A 21035-nucleotide genomic window follows, 5' to 3' on the forward strand; every position below is an offset into this window, starting at 1 on the left:
AAAAGAAGGTAGGTCAAAAAGTAGAGACGACACACATTACCACTGAACAGACAGACGATACAGTACCCATTATTACAGTACACACTACAGAGGAACTCACAGATGACACTACCACACCATTCACAGACACACTCACACAACACACTGCTAAAATTGTAGAGGAGGCTCCGGAGACGGTTCAAATTACACAAGTGCGTTCGGAAACGGGCGACAATAAGACCGTTAAGACCACTAAGCGCGTCATCAAGAAAAAGAAGGGACCGAAAGAAGAAGTCACCGAGATCACCACGGTCCAAAAGGACGACGAGGCACCCATCACCACAGTCACGGTCACGGAAGAACAAGCTCCCGAAGAGCCGGAGAAGGTCAAACCTGTCGAAATCGTTGAGCTGCCCGAGGAGACCACTGTCGAGGAGACCGAGGCGCCAGACGGTAAGCCCAAACAAAAGAAAATCACCAAACGCATTATCAAAAAGAAGGTAGGTCCTAAACTCGAAACTACTGAAATCATCACAGAACAAGAAGACGACAAACAGCCCGTCGTCTCGATACACAAAACAGAGGAACTCACTGACGACACTACCACACCACTCAAAGACACACTCAAACAAGACACTGCTAAAATTGTTGAGGAGGCTCCGGAGACGGTTCAAATTACACAAGTGCGTACGGAAACGGGCGACGTTAAGACCGTTAAGACCACTAAGCGCGTCATCAAGAAAAAGAAGGGACCGAAAGAAGAAGTCACCGAGATCACCACGGTCCAAAAGGACGACGAGGCACCCATCACCACAGTCACGGTCACAGAAGAAAAAGCTCCCGAAGAGCTGGAACAGATCAAACCTGTCGAAATCGTTGAGCTGCCCGAGGAGACCACTGTCGAGGAGACCGAGGCGCCAGACGGTAAGCCCAAACAAAAGAAAATCACCAAACGCATTATCAAAAAGAAGGTAGGTCAAAAAGTAGAGACGACACACATTACCACTGAACAGACAGACGATACAGTACCCATTATTACAGTACACACTACAGAGGAACTCACAGATGACACTACCACACCATTCACAGACACACTCACACAACACACTGCTAAAATTGTAGAGGAGGCCCCCGAGACAGTTCAAATTTCACAAGTGCGCACGGAAACGGGCGACGTTAAGACCGTTAAGACCACTAAGCGCGTCATCAAGAAAAAGAAGGGACCGAAAGAAGAAGTCACCGAGATCACCACGGTCCAAAAGGACGACGAGGCACCCATCACCACAGTCACGGTCACGGAAGAAAAAGCTCCCGAAGAGCCGGAGAAGGTCAAACCTGTCGAAATCGTTGAGCTGCCCGAGGAGACCACTGTCGAGGAGACCGAGGCGCCAGACGGTAAGCCCAAACAAAAGAAAATCACCAAACGCATTATCAAAAAGAAGGTAGGTCCTAAACTCGAAACTACTGAAATCATCACAGAACAAGAAGACGACAAACAGCCCGTCGTCTCGATACACAAAACAGAGGAACTCACTGACGACACTACCACACCACTCAAAGACACATTCAAACAAGACACTGCTAAAATTGTAGAGGAGGCTCCGGAGACGGTTCAAATTACACAAGTGCGTTCGGAAACGGGCGACGTTAAGACCGTTAAGACCACTAAGCGCGTCATCAAGAAAAAGAAGGGACCGAAAGAAGAAGTCACCGAGATCACCACGGTCCAAAAGGACGACGAGGCACCCGTCACCACAGTCACGGTCACGGAAGAACAAGCTCCCGAACAGCCGGAACAGATCAAACCTGTCGAAATCATTGAGCTGCCCGAGGAGACCACTGTCGAGGAGACCGAGGCGCCAGACGGTAAGCCCAAACAAAAGAAAATCACAAAACGCATTATTAAAAAGAAGGTAGGTCAAAAAGTAGAGACGACACACATTACCACTGAACAGACAGACGATACAGTACCCATCATTACAGTACACACTACAGAGGAACTCACAGATGACACTACCATACCATTCACAGACACACTCACACAACACACTGCTAAAATTGTAGAGGAGGCCCCCGAGACAGTTCAAATTTCACAAGTGCGCACGGAAACGGGCGACGTTAAGACCGTTAAGACCACTAAGCGCGTCATCAAGAAAAAGAAGGGACCGAAAGAAGAAGTCACCGAGATCACCACGGTCCAAAAGGACGACGAGGCACCCATCACCACAGTCACGGTCACGGAAGAACAAGCTCCCGAAGAGCCGGAGAAGGTCAAACCTGTCGAAATCGTTGAGCTGCCCGAGGAGACCACTGTCGAGGAGACCGAGGCGCCAGACGGTAAGCCCAAACAAAAGAAAATCACCATACGCATTATCAAAAAGAAGGTAGGTCAAAAAGTAGAGACGACACACATTACCACTGAACAGACAGACGATACAGTACCCATCATTACAGTACACACTACAGAGAAACTCACTGACGACACTACCACACCACTCACAGACACACTCAAACAAGACACTGCTATAATTGTTGAGGAGGCTCCGGAGACGGTTCAAATTACACAAGTGCGTTCGGAAACGGGCGACGTTAAGACCGTTAAGACCACTAAGCGCGTCATCAAGAAAAAGAAGGGACCGAAAGAAGAAGTCACCGAGATCACCACGGTCCAAAAGGACGACGAGGCACCCATCACCACAGTCACGGTCACGGAAGAACAAGCTCCCGAACAGCCGGAACAGATCAAACCTGTCGAAATCATTGAGCTGCCCGAGGAGACCACTGTCGAGGAGACCGAGGCGCCAGACGGTAAGCCCAAACAAAAGAAAATCACAAAACGCATTATCAAAAAGAAGGTAGGTCCTAAACTCGAAACTACTGAAATCATCACAGAACAAGAAGACGACAAACAGCCCGTCGTCTCGATACACAAAACAGAGGAACTCACTGACGACACTACCGCACCACTCAAAGACACACTCACACAACACACTGCTAAAATTGTTGAGGAGGCTCCGGAGACGGTTCAAATTACACAAGTGCGTTCGGAAACGGGCGACGTTAAGACCGTTAAGACAACTAAGCGCGTCATCAAGAAGAAGAAGGGACCGAAAGAAGAAGTCACCGAGATCACCACGGTCCAAAAGGACGACGAGGCACCCATCACCACAGTCACGGTCACGGAAGAAAAAGCTCCCGAAGAGCCGGAACAGATCAAACCTGTCGAAATCGTTGAGCTGCCGGAGGAGACCACTGTCGAGGAGACCGAGGCGCCAGACGGTAAGCCCAAACAAAAGACAATCACAAAACGCACTATTAAAAAGAAGGTAGGACCAAAGGTACAAACAACACACATTACCACTGAACACACAGACAACACACTTCCCATCATTACAGTACACACTACAGAGGAACTCACAGATGACACTACCACACCATTCACAGACACACTCACACAACACACTGCTAAAATTGTAGAGGAGGCTCCGGAGACGGTTCAAATTACACAAGTGCGTACGGAAACGGGCGACGTTAAGACCGTTAAGACCACTAAGCGCGTCATCAAGAAAAAGAAGGGACCGAAAGAAGAAGTCACCGAGATCACCACGGTCCAAAAGGACGACGAGGCACCCATCACCACAGTCACGGTCACGGAAGAACAAGCTCCCGAACAGCCGGAACAGATCAAACCTGTCGAAATCATTGAGCTGCCCGAGGAGACCACTGTCGAGGAGACCGAGGCGCCAGACGGTAAGCCCAAACAAAAGAAAATCACAAAACGCATTATCAAAAAGAAGGTAGGTCCTAAACTCGAAACTACTGAAATCATCACAGAACAAGAAGACGACAAACAGCCCGTCGTCTCGATACACAAAACAGAGGAACTCACTGACGACACTACCGCACCACTCAAAGACACACTCACACAACACACTGCTAAAATTGTTGAGGAGGCTCCGGAGACGGTTCAAATTACACAAGTGCGTTCGGAAACGGGCGACGTTAAGACCGTTAAGACAACTAAGCGCGTCATCAAGAAGAAGAAGGGACCGAAAGAAGAAGTCACCGAGATCACCACGGTCCAAAAGGACGACGAGGCACCCATCACCACAGTCACGGTCACAGAAGAACAAGCTCCCGAACAGCCGGAACAGATCAAACCTGTCGAAATCGTTGAGCTGCCCGAGGAAACAACTGTCGAGGAGACCGTGACACAAGACGGTAAGCCCAAACAAAAGACAATCACAAAACGCACTATTAAAAAGAAGGTAGGACCAAAGGTACAAACAACACACATTACCACTGAACACACAGACAACACACTTCCCATCATTACAGTACACACTACAGAGGAACTCACGGATGACACTAACACACCATTCACAGACACACTCACACAACACACTGCTAAAATTGTAGAGGAGGCTCCGGAGACGGTTCAAATTACACAAGTGCGTACGGAAACGGGCGACGTTAAGACCGTTAAGACCACTAAGCGCGTCATCAAGAAAAAGAAGGGACCGAAAGAAGAAGTCACCGAGATCACCACGGTCCAAAAGGACGACGAGGCACCCATCACCACAGTCACGGTCACGGAAGAACAAGCTCCCGAAGAGCCGGAGAAGGTCAAACCTGTCGAAATCGTTGAGCTGCCCGAGGAGACCACTGTCGAGGAGACCGAGGCGCCAGACGGTAAGCCCAAACAAAAGACAATCACAAAACGCACTATTAAAAAGAAGGTAGGTCCAAAGGTACAAACAACACACATTACCACTGAACACACAGACAACACACTTCCCATCATTACAGTACACACTACAGAGGAACTCACGGATGACACTACCACACCATTCACAGACACACTCACACAACACACTGCTAAAATTGTAGAGGAGGCTCCGGAGACGGTTCAGATTACACAAGTGCGTACGGAAACGGGCGACGTTAAGACCGTTAAGACCACTAAGCGCGTCATCAAGAAAAAGAAGGGACCGAAAGAAGAAGTCACCGAGATCACCACGGTCCAAAAGGACGACGAGGCACCCATCACCACAGTCACGGTCACGGAAGAACAAGCTCCCGAACAGCCGGAACAGATCAAACCTGTCGAAATCATTGAGCTGCCCGAGGAGACCACTGTCGAGGAGACCGAGGCGCCAGACGGTAAGCCCAAACAAAAGCAAATCACAAAACGCATTATCAAAAAGAAGGTAGGTCCTAAACTCGAAACTACTGAAATCATCACAGAACAAGAAGACGACAAACAGCCCGTCGTCTCGATACACAAAACAGAGGAACTCACTGACGACACTACCGCACCACTCAAAGACACACTCACACAACACACTGCTAAAATTGTTGAGGAGGCTCCGGAGACGGTTCAAATTACACAAGTGCGTTCGGAAACGGGCGACGTTAAGACCGTTAAGACAACTAAGCGCGTCATCAAGAAGAAAAAGGGACCGAAAGAAGAAGTCACCGAGATCACCACGGTCCAAAAGGACGACGAGGCACCCATCACCACAGTCACGGTCACAGAAGAACAAGCTCCCGAACAGCCGGAACAGATCAAACCTGTCGAAATCGTTGAGCTGCCCGAGGAAACAACTGTCGAGGAGACCGTGACACAAGACGGTAAGCCCAAACAAAAGACAATCACAAAACGCACTATTAAAAAGAAGGTAGGACCAAAGGTACAAACAACACACATTACCACTGAACACACAGACAACACACTTCCCATCATTACAGTACACACTACAGAGGAACTCACAGATGACACTACCACACCATTCACAGACACACTCACACAACACACTGCTAAAATTGTAGAGGAGGCCCCCGAGACAGTTCAAATTTCACAAGTGCGCACGGAAACGGGCGACGTTAAGACCGTTAAGACCACTAAGCGCGTCATCAAGAAAAAGAAGGGACCGAAAGAAGAAGTCACCGAGATCACCACGGTCCAAAAGGACGACGAGGCACCCATCACCACAGTCACGGTCACGGAAGAACAAGCTCCCGAAGAGCCAGAACAGATCAAACCTGTCGAAATCGTTGAGCTGCCCGAGGAGACCACTGTCGAGGAGACCGAGGCGCCAGACGGTAAGCCCAAGCAAAAGAAAATCACAAAACGCATTATCAAAAAGAAGGTAGGTCCTAAACTCGAAACTACTGAAATCATCACAGAACAAGAAGACGACAAACAGCCCGTCGTCTCGATACACAAAACAGAGGAACTCACAGATGACACTACCACACCATTCACAGACACACTCGCACAACACACTGCTAAAATTGTAGAGGAGGCTCCGGAGACGGTTCAAATTACACAAGTGCGTTCGGAAACGGGCGACGTTAAGACCGTTAAGACCACTAAGCGCGTCATCAAGAAAAAGAAGGGACCGAAAGAAGAAGTCACCGAGATCACCACGGTCCAAAAAGACGACGAGGCACCCATCACCACAGTCACGGTCACGGAAGAACAAGCTCCCGAAGAGCCGGAGAAGGTCAAACCTGTCGAAATCGTTGAGCTGCCCGAGGAGACCACTGTCGAGGAGACCGTGACACAAGACGGTAAGCCCAAACAAAAGACAATCACAAAACGCACTATTAAAAAGAAGGTAGGTCCAAAGGTACAAACAACACACATTACCACTGAACACACAGACAACACACTTCCCATCATTACAGTACACACTACAGAGGAACTCACAGATGACACTACCACACCATTCACAGACACACTCACACAACACACTGCTAAAATTGTACATGAGGCTCCGGAGACGGTTCAAATTACACAAGTGCGTACGGAAACGGGCGACGTTAAGACCGTTAAGACCACTAAGCGCGTCATCAAGAAAAAGAAGGGACCGAAAGAAGAAGTCACCGAGATCACCACGGTCCAAAAGGACGACGAGGCACCCATCACCACAGTCACGGTCACGGAAGAACAAGCTCCCGAAGAGCCGGAACAGATCAAACCTGTCGAAATCGTTGAGCTGCCCGAGGAGACCACTGTCGAGGAGACCGAGGCGCCAGACGGTAAGCCCAAACAAAAGACAATCACAAAACGCACTATTAAAAAGAAGGTAGGTCCAAAGGTACAAACAACACACATTACCACTGAACACACAGACAACACACTTCCCATCATTACAGTACACACTACAGAGGAACTCACAGATGACACTACCACACCACTCACAGACACACTCACACAACACACTGCTAAAATTGTAGAGGAGGTTCCGGAGACGGTTCAAATTACACAAGTGCGTACGGAAACGGGCGACGTTAAGACCGTTAAGACCACTAAGCGCGTCATCAAGAAAAAGAAGGGACCGAAAGAAGAAGTCACCGAGATCACCACGGTCCAAAAAGACGACGAGGCACCCATCACCACAGTCACGGTCACGGAAGAACAAGCTCCCGAAGAGCCGGAGAAGGTCAAACCTGTCGAAATCGTTGAGCTGCCCGAGGAGACCACTGTCGAGGAGACCGTGACACAAGACGGTAAGCCCAAACAAAAGACAATCACAAAACGCACTATTAAAAGGAAGGTAGGTCCAAAGGTACAAACAACACACATTACCACTGAACACACAGACAACACACTTCCCATCATTACAGTACACACTACAGAGGAACTCACAGATGACACTACCACACCATTCACAGACACACTCACACAACACACTGCTAAAATTGTAGAGGAGGTTCCGGAGACGGTTCAAATTACACAAGTGCGTACGGAAACGGGCGACGTTAAGACCGTTAAGACCACTAAGCGCGTCATCAAGAAAAAGAAGGGACCGAAAGAAGAAGTCACCGAGATCACCACGGTCCAAAAAGACGACGAGGCACCCATCACCACAGTCACGGTCACGGAAGAACAAGCTCCCGAAGAGCCGGAGAAGGTCAAACCTGTCGAAATCGTTGAGCTGCCCGAGGAGACCACTGTCGAGGAGACCGTGACACAAGACGGTAAGCCCAAACAAAAGACAATCACAAAACGCACTATTAAAAAGAAGGTAGGTCCAAGGGTACAAACAACACACATTACCACTGAACACACAGACAACACACTTCCCATCATTACAGTACACACTACAGAGGAACTCACGGATGACACTACCACACCATTCACAGACACACTCACACAACACACTGCTAAAATTGTAGAGGAGGCTCCGGAGACGGTTCAGATTACACAAGTGCGTACGGAAACGGGCGACGTTAAGACCGTTAAGACCACTAAGCGCGTCATCAAGAAAAAGAAGGGACCGAAAGAAGAAGTCACCGAGATCACCACGGTCCAAAAGGACGACGAGGCACCCATCACCACAGTCACGGTCACGGAAGAACAAGCTCCCGAAGAGCCGGAGAAGGTCAAACCTGTCGAAATCGTTGAGCTGCCCGAGGAGACCACTGTCGAGGAGACCGAGGCGCCAGACGGTAAGCCCAAACAAAAGAAAATCACCAAACGCATTATCAAAAAGAAGGTAGGTCCTAAACTCGAAACTACTGAAATCATCACAGAACAAGAAGACGACAAACAGCCCGTCGTCTCGATACACAAAACAGAGGAACTCACAGATGACACTACCACACCATTCACAGACACACTCACACAACACACTGCTAAAATTGTAGAGGAGGCTCCGGAGACGGTTCAAATTACACAAGTGCGTTCGGAAACGGGCGACGTTAAGACCGTTAAGACCACTAAGCGCGTCATCAAGAAAAAGAAGGGACCGAAAGAAGAAGTCACCGAGATCACCACGGTCCAAAAAGACGACGAGGCACCCATCACCACAGTCACGGTCACGGAAGAACAAGCTCCCGAAGAGCCGGAGAAGGTCAAACCTGTCGAAATCGTTGAGCTGCCCGAGGAGACCACTGTCGAGGAGACCGTGACACAAGACGGTAAGCCCAAACAAAAGACAATCACAAAACGCACTATTAAAAAGAAGGTAGGTCCAAAGGTACAAACAACACACATTACCACTGAACACACAGACAACACACTTCCCATCATTACAGTACACACTACAGAGGAACTCACAGATGACACTACCACACCATTCACAGACACACTCACACAACACACTGCTAAAATTGTACATGAGGCTCCGGAGACGGTTCAAATTACACAAGTGCGTACGGAAACGGGCGACGTTAAGACCGTTAAGACCACTAAGCGCGTCATCAAGAAAAAGAAGGGACCGAAAGAAGAAGTCACCGAGATCACCACGGTCCAAAAGGACGACGAGGCACCCATCACCACAGTCACGGTCACGGAAGAACAAGCTCCCGAAGAGCCGGAACAGATCAAACCTGTCGAAATCGTTGAGCTGCCCGAGGACACAACTGTCAAGGAGACCGAGGCGCCAGACGGTAAGCCCAAACAAAAGACAATCACAAAACGCTCTATTAAAAAGAAGGTAGGTCCAAAGGTACAAACAACACACATTACCACTGAACACACAGACAACACACTTCCCATCATTACAGTACACACTACAGAGGAACTCACAGATGACACTACCACACCACTCACAGACACACTCACAGACACACTCACACAACACACTGCTAAAATTGTACATGAGGCTCCGGAGACGGTTCAAATTACACAAGTGCGTACGGAAACGGGCGACGTTAAGACCGTTAAGACCACTAAGCGCGTCATCAAGAAAAAGAAGGGACCGAAAGAAGAAGTCACCGAGATCACCACGGTCCAAAAGGACGACGAGGCACCCATCACCACAGTCACGGTCACGGAAGAACAAGCTCCCGAAGAGCCGGAGAAGGTCAAACCTGTCGAAATCGTTGAGCTGCCCGAGGAGACCACTGTCGAGGAGACCGTGACACAAGACGGTAAGCCCAAACAAAAGACAATCACAAAACGCACTATTAAAAAGAAGGTAGGTCCAAAGGTACAAACAACACACATTACCACTGAACACACAGACAACACACTTCCCATCATTACAGTACACACTACAGAGGAACTCACAGATGACACTACCACACCATTCACAGACACACTCACACAACACACTGCTAAAATTGTAGAGGAGGTTCCGGAGACGGTTCAAATTACACAAGTGCGTACGGAAACGGGCGACGTTAAGACCGTTAAGACCACTAAGCGCGTCATCAAGAAAAAGAAGGGACCGAAAGAAGAAGTCACCGAGATCACCACGGTCCAAAAAGACGACGAGGCACCCATCACCACAGTCACGGTCACGGAAGAACAAGCTCCCGAAGAGCCGGAGAAGGTCAAACCTGTCGAAATCGTTGAGCTGCCCGAGGAGACCACTGTCGAGGAGACCGTGACACAAGACGGTAAGCCCAAACAAAAGACAATCACAAAACGCACTATTAAAAAGAAGGTAGGTCCAAAGGTACAAACAACACACATTACCACTGAACACACAGACAACACACTTCCCATCATTACAGTACACACTACAGAGGAACTCACAGATGACACTACCACACCACTCACAGACACACTCACAGACACACTCACACAACACACTGCTAAAATTGTACATGAAGCTCCGGAGGCGGTTCAAATTACACAAGTGCGTACGGAAACGGGCGACGTTAAGACCGTTAAGACCACTAAGCGCGTCATCAAGAAAAAGAAGGGACCGAAAGAAGAAGTCACCGAGATCACCACGGTCCAAAAGGACGACGAGGCACCCATAACCACAGTCACGGTCACGGAAGAACAAGCTCCCGAAGAGCCGGAACAGATCAAACCTGTCGAAATCGTTGAGCTGCCCGAGGAAACAACTGTCGAGGAGACCGAGGCGCCAGACGGTAAGCCCAAACAAAAGACAATCACAAAACGCTCTATTAAAAAGAAGGTAGGTCCAAAGGTACAAACAACACACATTACCACTGAACACACAGACAACACACTTCCCATCATTACAGTACACACTACAGAGGAACTCACAGATGACACTACCACACCACTCACAGACACACTCACAGACACACTCACACAACACACTGCTAAAATTGTACATGAGGCTCCGGAGACGGTTCAAATTACACAAGTGCGTACGGAAACGGGCGACGTTAAGACCGTTAAGACCACTAAGCGCGTCATCAAGAAAAAGAAGGGACCGAAAGAAGAAGTCACCGAGATCACCACGGTCCAAAAGGACGACGAGGCACCCATCACCACAGTCACGGTCACGGAAGAACAAGCTCCCGAAGAGCCGGAGAAGGTCAAACCTGTCGAAATCGTTGAGCTGCCCGAGGAGACCACTGTCGAGGAGACCGTGACACAAGACGGTAAGCCCAAACAAAAGACAATCACAAAACGCACTATTAAAAAGAAGGTAGGTCCAAAGGTACAAACAACACACATTACCACTGAACACACAGACAACACACTTCCCATCATTACAGTACACACTACAGAGGAACTCACAGATGACACTACCACACCACTCACAGACACACTCACACAACACACTGCTAAAATTGTAGAGGAGGTTCCGGAGACGGTTCAAATTACACAAGTGCGTACGGAAACGGGCGACGTTAAGACCGTTAAGACCACTAAGCGCGTCATCAAGAAAAAGAAGGGACCGAAAGAAGAAGTCACCGAGATCACCACGGTCCAAAAAGACGACGAGGCACCCATCACCACAGTCACGGTCACGGAAGAACAAGCTCCCGAAGAGCCGGAGAAGGTCAAACCTGTCGAAATCGTTGAGCTGCCCGAGGAGACCACTGTCGAGGAGACCGTGACACAAGACGGTAAGCCCAAACAAAAGACAATCACAAAACGCACTATTAAAAAGAAGGTAGGTCCAAAAGTACAAACAACACACATTACCACTGAACACACAGACAACACACTTCCCATCATTACAGTACACACTACAGAGGAACTCACAGATGACACTACCACACCACTCACAGACACACTCACAGACACACTCACACAACACACTGCTAAAATTGTACATGAGGCTCCGGAGGCGGTTCAAATTACACAAGTGCGTACGGAAACGGGCGACGTTAAGACCGTTAAGACCACTAAGCGCGTCATCAAGAAAAAGAAGGGACCGAAAGAAGAAGTCACCGAGATCACCACGGTCCAAAAGGACGACGAGGCACCCATAACCACAGTCACGGTCACGGAAGAACAAGCTCCCGAAGAGCCGGAACAGATCAAACCTGTCGAAATCGTTGAGCTGCCCGAGGAAACAACTGTCGAGGAGACCGAGGCGCCAGACGGTAAGCCCAAACAAAAGACAATCACAAAACGCACTATTAAAAAGAAGGTAGGTCCAAAGGTACAAACAACACACATTACCACTGAACACACAGACAACACACTTCCCATCATTACAGTACACACTACAGAGGAACTCACAGATGACACTACCACACCACTCACAGACACACTCACTGACACACTCACACAACACACTGCGAAAATTGTAGAGGAGGTTCCGGAGACGGTTCAAATTACACAAGTGCGTACGGAAACGGGCGACGTTAAGACCGTTAAGACCACTAAGCGCGTCATCAAGAAAAAGAAGGGACCGAAAGAAGAAGTCACCGAGATCACCACGGTCCAAAAGGACGACGAGGCACCCATCACCACAGTCACGGTCACGGAAGAACAAGCTCCCGAAGAGCCGGAACAGATCAAACCTGTCGAAATCGTTGAGCTGCCCGAGGAGACCATTGTCGAAGAGACCGAGGCGCCAGACGGTAAGCCCAAACAAAAGACAATCACAAAACGCACTATTAAAAGGAAGGTAGGTCCAAAGGTACAAACAACACACATTACCACTGAACACACAGACAACACACTTCCTATCATTACAGTACACACTACAGAGGAACTCACAGATGACACTACCACACCACTCACAGACACACTCACACAACACACTGCTAAAATTGTAGAGGAGGTTCCGGAGACGGTTCAAATTACACAAGTGCGTACGGAAACGGGCGACGTTAAGACCGTTAAGACCACTAAGCGCGTCATCAAGAAAAAGAAGGGACCGAAAGAAGAAGTCACCGAGATCACCACGGTCCAAAAAGACGACGAGGCACCCATCACCACAGTCACGGTCACGGAAGAACAAGCTCCCGAAGAGCCGGAGAAGGTCAAACCTATCGAAATCGTTGAGCTGCCCGAGGAGACCACTGTCGAGGAGACCGTGACACAAGACGGTAAGCCCAAACAAAAGACAATCACAAAACGCACTATTAAAAAGAAGGTAGGTCCAAAGGTACAAACAACACACATTACCACTGAACACACAGACAACACACTTCCCATCATTACAGTACACACTACAGAGGAACTCACAGATGACACTACCACACAACTCACAGACACACTCACTGACACACTCACACAATACACTGCGAAAATTGTACATGAGGCTCCGGAGACGGTTCAAATTACACAAGTGCGTACGGAAACGGGCGACGTTAAGACCGTTAAGACCACTAAGCGCGTCATCAAGAAAAAGAAGGGACCGAAAGAAGAAGTCACCGAGATCACCACGGTCCAAAAGGACGACGAGGCACCCATCAACACAGTCACGGTCACGGAAGAACAAGCTCCCGAAGAATCTGAACGTACCGAGCTTGTCGAAATTAATCTGCTCGAGGAGACTAACACATCCGTCGGTAAGCCCAAACAAAAGATTTACACCAAGCGTAATATTGAGTCAATTCGGTGAAATGGCATTCGTCACCACTGAAAACGTCGAAGACACATCATCAATGCTCGTATTCCTATCAAAGAAGAGCACGAAACCGAAACTGTATTTTACATCATCAGCGCAATCGTAAACGTACCTTTTTATTTGGACGATAAACGTTGCTGTGTAATTGCGTCACAATTAAGTATCATTATTAGTATATTATTTTTAAATAAAAACTATAAATCGCTAAACTGTTACGTACAAACTTGCATATCATTTTTTTTATATTACACAGTCAAGTGCGAGAGCTATGTTCTCTTTTTAACAAGAATCGGCTTTTTGTTGTTATTGTTATCTTTGTTATTCGTTTCATCTCATTTTTCTTAATATTTTATTTAGGTCAACTGTCAGTAAGTAAAATTACTACATTGTAGAATGTGACAAATTATATTATCCTCGATCCTAAATACATTAAATAAAAAAATATCTCTATAGTGGATAAGATTTTAACGATCTTGTTTTATTTCAGATAATGCTGACATAAGCAATCAAGAAACAAGAAAGAAGCATGTTTCACTAAATATTGAAGAAAAACCAAGCCAACCACAAGTCGGTGCGAAGGACAAAGAAGTCCTAGCAACAAAAGCTCCTAAAAAACAAAAACCAGTACCAATGAAAATCGAAGAAATTAAAGTTACAGAAGCACAACATGCCCAAGAGCTTCAAGGTCCTCAATTCGTTAAATTGAAACTTAAAAAACCCGTCCAAAAACCGAAAGAAGAATTAAAAGCAACTACACTGCCTAAAGTTCAATTAAAAAGTCGCATGAAGTATGTTAATGACTGGCCACCCGAAGAATCGATACCTCTTATTTCATTTTTGGGGAGTGTTAAACAAAATGGTCAGCTATCACGAAATATCAAAGAAGCGGCTAAGTTGAAGAAGAAACCTAGTAAAGTAACAGAAATAGCAGACTTAGAAAAGGTGGAGTTAGAAAAGCCAGAAGAATTCACATTTACCAAAAAAGTATCCGAAGATGATACAGAAAATCAACCGGATCAAAAAGTTGAGGACAGATTTGATGAATCTCCAAAGGCCAGAAAGCCATCTATAAGCGAAAAAGAGCCCAAAACACCAGATAAAAATGAGAAACCTCTCAAAAGTCGTAAGGCCGTCCAGGAAGAAATACCAGAGCTTCCAAAACCCAAATCTAAAAAAGTATTCCCTGACCAAAAACAGGAACATGATACAGCACAAAAACCAGAACAGATCGTCAAGGAAATCGTAGAAACCAAAGAATTACAAGATTTATCGAAACAACCAGTGCCTATAGAAGAAACAACCGGGCAGCCTGAAGAACTTGAAGAGGACTTAAAAGAAACATTTACACAGCCAGATGAACCTCAAGAAGACTTAAGAGAAACAACCTGGCAGCCAGAAGAAACACCAGAAGACTCAGAAGTTGTCGTAAACGATAAACTCGTATCAAATAAGAAACCTAAGAAACCGAAAAAAGAGAAAGCATCAATCAAGTCGACAGATAAGAAAGAACAGGAACCCGCAGATAACAGTGTTCAAGAAGAACCAGTCGAACCAATAAAGCCCAATTTCGAAAAATCACCTTCGCCTACTATAGATGTCGAGGAAAGCACGGAAATAATGGTAAAGAAGAAACCTAAAAAAATAATACACAAACCGTCTTCAAAATCTGTAGAAAAAGGGGAAACTATTCAGCCAGAAGACATTACAAGGGAAGATGACGACAAACAAACTGAACCTGACAAGATAATTTTGACTAAGGATAAGCCTAAAAAATTGAGCCTAACACCTATTAAGATCGAAAGAAAAGAATTCGAAGTAAGTAAGCCTCAACATGCTGAGAGTATAGAAGGACCTCAATTCACAAAGCTTAAACTAAAGAAAGCAACGACTAAAACCAAACAAGACACAACAGTGGTAAAATTGCCAAAATTCCAACTAAAGAGTCGTATTAGATACATTAATGACTGGCCGCCAGAAATTGCAAAGCCGGTTATAACATTTTTAGGTAGTGTGAGACAAAATGGTATATTATCTCGTAATGTTAAAGAAGCTGAAAAAATTAAAAAGAAAGCTTACAAGTCGCCAAAATTACCAGAAATTGAAAAAACAGAACTGGAAAAGCCACAATTCGGATTTGAAGATATTGCGAATGCTAGAAAACAAAGTGAGAGTTTAGAAATAAAAGAACCAGAATCCTTTGACCAGCAGGACACAGAAGATGAACCTGAACAATTTGTTATTAAGGCTAAGCGACCAAGCATTAAAAAAACTGAGGAAATAGAAGACGAAGTAACGATTAAAAAGAAATTAAAAACCGTAAGAAAACCTTCAGTTACACTACCAGAAATCACAGAGCCGGAAACTGTAACTTTCAGACCCAAGACCACTAAAACTAAAGAAGATGTAGAACAGGAATTCAACATTCAATTGGATTCATACGCTGAAGAAGAAATTTCTATGACAAGTAAAGTAAAACTAAAACCTCATAGACAGCCTACATTTAATGAAGAAGCTGACGAAGCATCGATTAAATTCTATGAAGAGAAGGATGATGGTGAACAACAAGATGTCATTGAAATATTAGAAAGCGATGATGAAAAATTCAACGAGACGGCAAACGTAATGATGCCTTTGAAGAAGCCCAAAAAATATAAAGAAAAGTCCCCTGAAGAAATAGCATCATCTATAACGGTAACAAAACCTAAAACAATTAGCCAAGATTCTGAAATTTCACAAGATGTAAGTATTAAATTAGAGAGAAAACCTCAGTATACAGTCGACGAGCAAGAAGAAGTTAGTTTTGAAGTAAAGCCGCAGATTGAACAATACACACAAGAAGAATTATCACTATCTAGCAGAATTAAGCTAAAACCCAAAAAGAAAATCACTATTTCTGAAGAGGCGGACGAAACGTCAATTCAATTAAGACAAGAAATAGACAATGACAGTCAAGCCGAAGAAATAATACTAAGCGAAGCTGATAGTGATGAAAATGTCGAATTAATTATAAAACGTAAACCGAAAAAACCAGCGTATGAAGTAAGCGAAGTAGAAGAATTAAGCGTCGAATTAAAGCCTAAAAAAATTACTGGGGAAACGTATGAAGAAGAGCAACTGACAGTTTTAGCAAAACGGAAACCCAGAAAGCCCTCTAAATTACAAGGTACACAATCTAGAAATGGTTCCTACAAAGCTTAGCAAGGATTTTAACCGCTTACAATGCCGTGCATTGCATATTAACCATTCTTAAAATGAAATTAAAATTAAATGGCCACTAATAAGTACTTTTGGTGTTTTAAAATGAGCGCTTTAAAAGGTGGAATATAAATAATTTATACTCGGAGACCTGATTACCAACAATGTCACATAAAAGTGATGTAATTAATACGTATTATTAAACAATTTCTAAGTCATAAAGACTTTAAGTGTTTATTAAGCACCTTTAATACAAGTCAATAGAAGTTATCTGCATGCTTTTTAACTTAGACATTTTTAAAAGATCTACCGTTTCTATATAAGAGTTGAGAAGCCCGTGACTTCCGACTTCTGGAGTTACTGTGACGGACTACAACGATTTTAGCATGGTGTTGTCGATAGTCTGAACCACGGCCGACAAGATAGTATCATTTAAACTAAATTAAGACTCACCGAGCAATGATACTTTAAAATCCTAAAATTGACCTGTAACAACCTGTTTTGTACTAGCCCGGGCGGACTAAATTAGCAATTATCATATTATTTGCTCAAATATTTGTAATGTATATGTTCCTAAATTAACAATTTAAAGATTAAGAGAATATTTACCACTAGAAATCCTTGCACGCGGACGAAGTCGCAGGCAGTAGCTAGTATAATTATAAAAGTTTAAACGTTACAGATTATATGATCTTGAGCTATCTATTGATTTTGGTTAGTACCACCGATATGTTAAAGGAGCTTTTTTTATATAAACTGCACCATGAAATAAACAAACACCTTTTAACAGGAAAACGTGAATTTTAAGAAGATTTCGTGCACTGAACATAAAAGTGATTAAAATTTAATATTGCACTAACTTCTACGGCCAAACCAAGTCGGCCTAATGTTTATAGAATAATATAATAATATGATACAAGTTAGTCAACATTCAAAGCCTGAGTAACCATTTATTTTTTTCTGGTATAAAGAGTCCGAAAATTTGGTCTATTTTCCAACGCGAGTACCTAAACAATTTTAAAGCACTTTACTGCTACTTTCTTATGAAATTAATGTTATTCACTAAACACATAAATATATCATCATAAATTATCTACTGCTACTTGCCCGATTTTGCCTAACCTTTATAATTTCGTAGAAGAATTTTCGGACACTTTGTACTGCATAACCTATATGTCACTACTATGTGTAAATGCCCGAAGCGTCGTCTGTCAGTTATTACAATGAATATTTCATAGTATATGTATATAAAACAAACGAAAGATATTACAAAGTTCACTACCCAAAGCATATACATTGTAACATCGTTTCTTTTTTGTCAAGCATACATATATAGTATATATTAAAATAAGTTTAATTAATCTTAAAATGTAGAGTGAATCTTTGTAGAGTTTGGTGTTCATCTTTATTTTAAGGCTTTTACCATCACACATTATACATATAAAGAAAAGCGACAGTCACCTATCCAGAAATTGTATGAAAAATATATTATAACAAATTGAGTATGTGGAACAAATACTGCGCTTGGATTGTCTAAATAACCGTTAAAAGCTGTAATAAAATATTACAACTTTAATAATATTATATACATATTATGTATAATTAAAGTTGTATTGTTGTAATATTAATAATGTCCTCCTTGCCAATGCCGCTATGGCGTGGCGGTCAGATTCATTGAAACTGGTCAACGATGCAGGACTTTGTTTATAGTGTCCCAGTGTGTGCACAATACACAGGTACGCTCCTATTCCTTTGCTCTCATAACCCGGTGGGACGAATAACCGACACGACCAGTGAGAAGGACCGACGGCTTTACGGGCTCTCCGAAGCACGAAGGTCTTCGACCTCAACTTCCTAACTCAATATACTATATATAAGAAAATCTCAGAAAAGACTTTTAGGCCCGACCCAGGATTCGAACCCGAGACCTCTCGTACGGAGGGTCGCATACACCAACCGCGCCACAGAGGTAGTCGATTGAAATTCTTTCAAATTAATTTCTTCAGTTAATAATATATTTAATACGTCACAGAATTTCATTTTATTACTTACTTAAATAAATAAATAAAATAAATAAATATTATTGGACAACTCACACACGGTCATTTGATTCCAAACTAAGCAGAGCTTGTACTATGGTAACCAAATAACTGATAAACATACTTATATACTTCTAAATATATACTTATATAGATAAATTGACAACCATGCTCAGAACAAATACTCGTGCTCATCACACAAAGATTTGTTCCGGGTAGGATTCGAACCCACCACACGCGGCGCTATGTTTGTCGCGGCGAGGCGACCGCTTAAACCTCTGCGCCAAACGTGCAGTTAAATTAAATATACAGATATAATAATATATATTAATTATATATATTACTTAATCTGTTACATTAAATGAATTAATATAACATTACACACACTACCACGCATTTGACATTTGTCTATTGGGCAGTACATAGAGCACTGACATACACACACATATATGACGATACGTCTTAACTTTTTACTGAGGGCTTACTGAATGTCATAAATTTTGATATTAAATAACTTATCATTTAAATTAATTTTTGTCTTCTCACGTATCTGTTTATTTATTAACTAGCTGACTCGCGCAACTTCGCTTGCGTCAGAAAGAGAATAGGTCACAATTTTCCCCGTTTTTGTAACATTTTTTACTGGTACTCTGCTCCTATTGGTCGTAGTGTGATGATATAGCCTTCCTCGATAAATGGGCTACCTAACACTGAAACAATTTTTCTTATCGGACTAGTAGTTACTGAGATTAGCGCGTTCAAACAAACAAACAATCAAACAAACTCTTCAGCTTTATAATATTAGTATAGATAATATTATTAAACTTTGCAAACTACTATTGGTTAGAGCACGGCTAGAGTATAACTAATCTAATATTTATTATAATTATTTGTAACATTGAAACATGACTTCAGTGATTTGATTATTGTTTAACATTTATCTAGTCTCAGTGACAAATGCAAAGGTCCGTATTAAAAGACATAAGAAAAAAGTTTGAATCGTACGTACCGGGGACGCCGGGTAGCAAAACATTTACCGCGTTAGTAAAAAAGTCACCAGTAATTTTGTTATTTACCGCGCTCCGGGCTTTTACGCACATATTGTATGTTTATTTTTATGTTTCTACCTACTTATTTGATGATTAACCTACACATTATATTTTCACTACTTGCGTTACAGAAGCTGATGTGTCAATGAGCATTTCCCGAGAACAAGAATTTCCAGGTAAGCAAAGTATCCTTAGTGAGTGACAAATAAGTTGATCTAGATTGAAATAATGTATTGCACGATAGTTTTACTCGAAACAGAGTATAGCCAGCACCAACCACAACTTCAACGCGCCCATTGTAAAGGATTTAATTCAATCGAGCTGTCACGTCGAGTTATGTTTATGTTTTATTAAGATTTACTAACAAAAATAAGTCATGATTACTTGGAATAAATATTATTATTATATTCTTTTCTAAAAAAACTGTATGTGAGTACAGAGCATCAGACCAGAATTACAAATATCTTATGGTTTAAAAAGGCCAATTTGTACTTCATTCATTCAGTCACTCAACAACGAAGTTTTTTGATGTCTTTGGCGCGGTTGGTAGTGTGCGCAATTATCGCGCAGATATATTAGGTTCAAATCCCGAGGGCCCTACTCGGGATTTGAACAAAGAAATATTTCCGATTTTTCGAATCAGGAAATTTCAAATGATTACTCGGAGTTGGAGGATACCTTCTTTTTCTACGATACCTTCTTTGTATTAAAATAATAATAATAATCTCCTAGTCAATATTCGGCTAGATGGACCTTAGGCCAGTGTCATTGAAAAAATAATCATAAAATGGAGCATCGTTATTACTTCGGTAACGAAATGCATGAAATCATAAGACAGCTTTGCACTGTTGTTATTTTACAGATACTCCTGTTGACGTACGCAGTGGAGATACTGTGTTCGCAGTATACTCTTACGTAGCAGAAACAGATGAAGCTATTAGTTTAGTAGAAGGAGAAAGGCTATACATATTAGGTGAGAACGATTGTAATTGTTATCAATAATTTCCATATGAATATGT

General features: G+C 43.7%; 1 protein-coding gene across 5 annotated transcripts in view; it reads left to right on the plus strand.

Moving 5' to 3' along the window:
- Nucleotides 1-21035, plus strand: part of LOC142986440 (uncharacterized) — a 101373-nt gene that overhangs the window by 70502 nt on the left and 9836 nt on the right. For all 5 annotated transcript variants that reach the window (XM_076134947.1, XM_076134948.1, XM_076134950.1 and 2 more), the window contains 3 exons: nucleotides 14221-16896; nucleotides 20148-20192; nucleotides 20879-20989. In XM_076134947.1, the coding sequence (XP_075991062.1) occupies nucleotides 14221-16896; nucleotides 20148-20192; nucleotides 20879-20989 (2832 nt within the window). The remainder of the gene's footprint in view (nucleotides 1-14220; nucleotides 16897-20147; nucleotides 20193-20878; nucleotides 20990-21035) is intronic.

The sequence above is a fragment of the Anticarsia gemmatalis genome, chromosome Z (genome assembly GCF_050436995.1).
Source record: "Anticarsia gemmatalis isolate Benzon Research Colony breed Stoneville strain chromosome Z, ilAntGemm2 primary, whole genome shotgun sequence".
In the NCBI taxonomy this organism is placed as follows: domain Eukaryota; kingdom Metazoa; phylum Arthropoda; class Insecta; order Lepidoptera; family Erebidae; genus Anticarsia; species Anticarsia gemmatalis.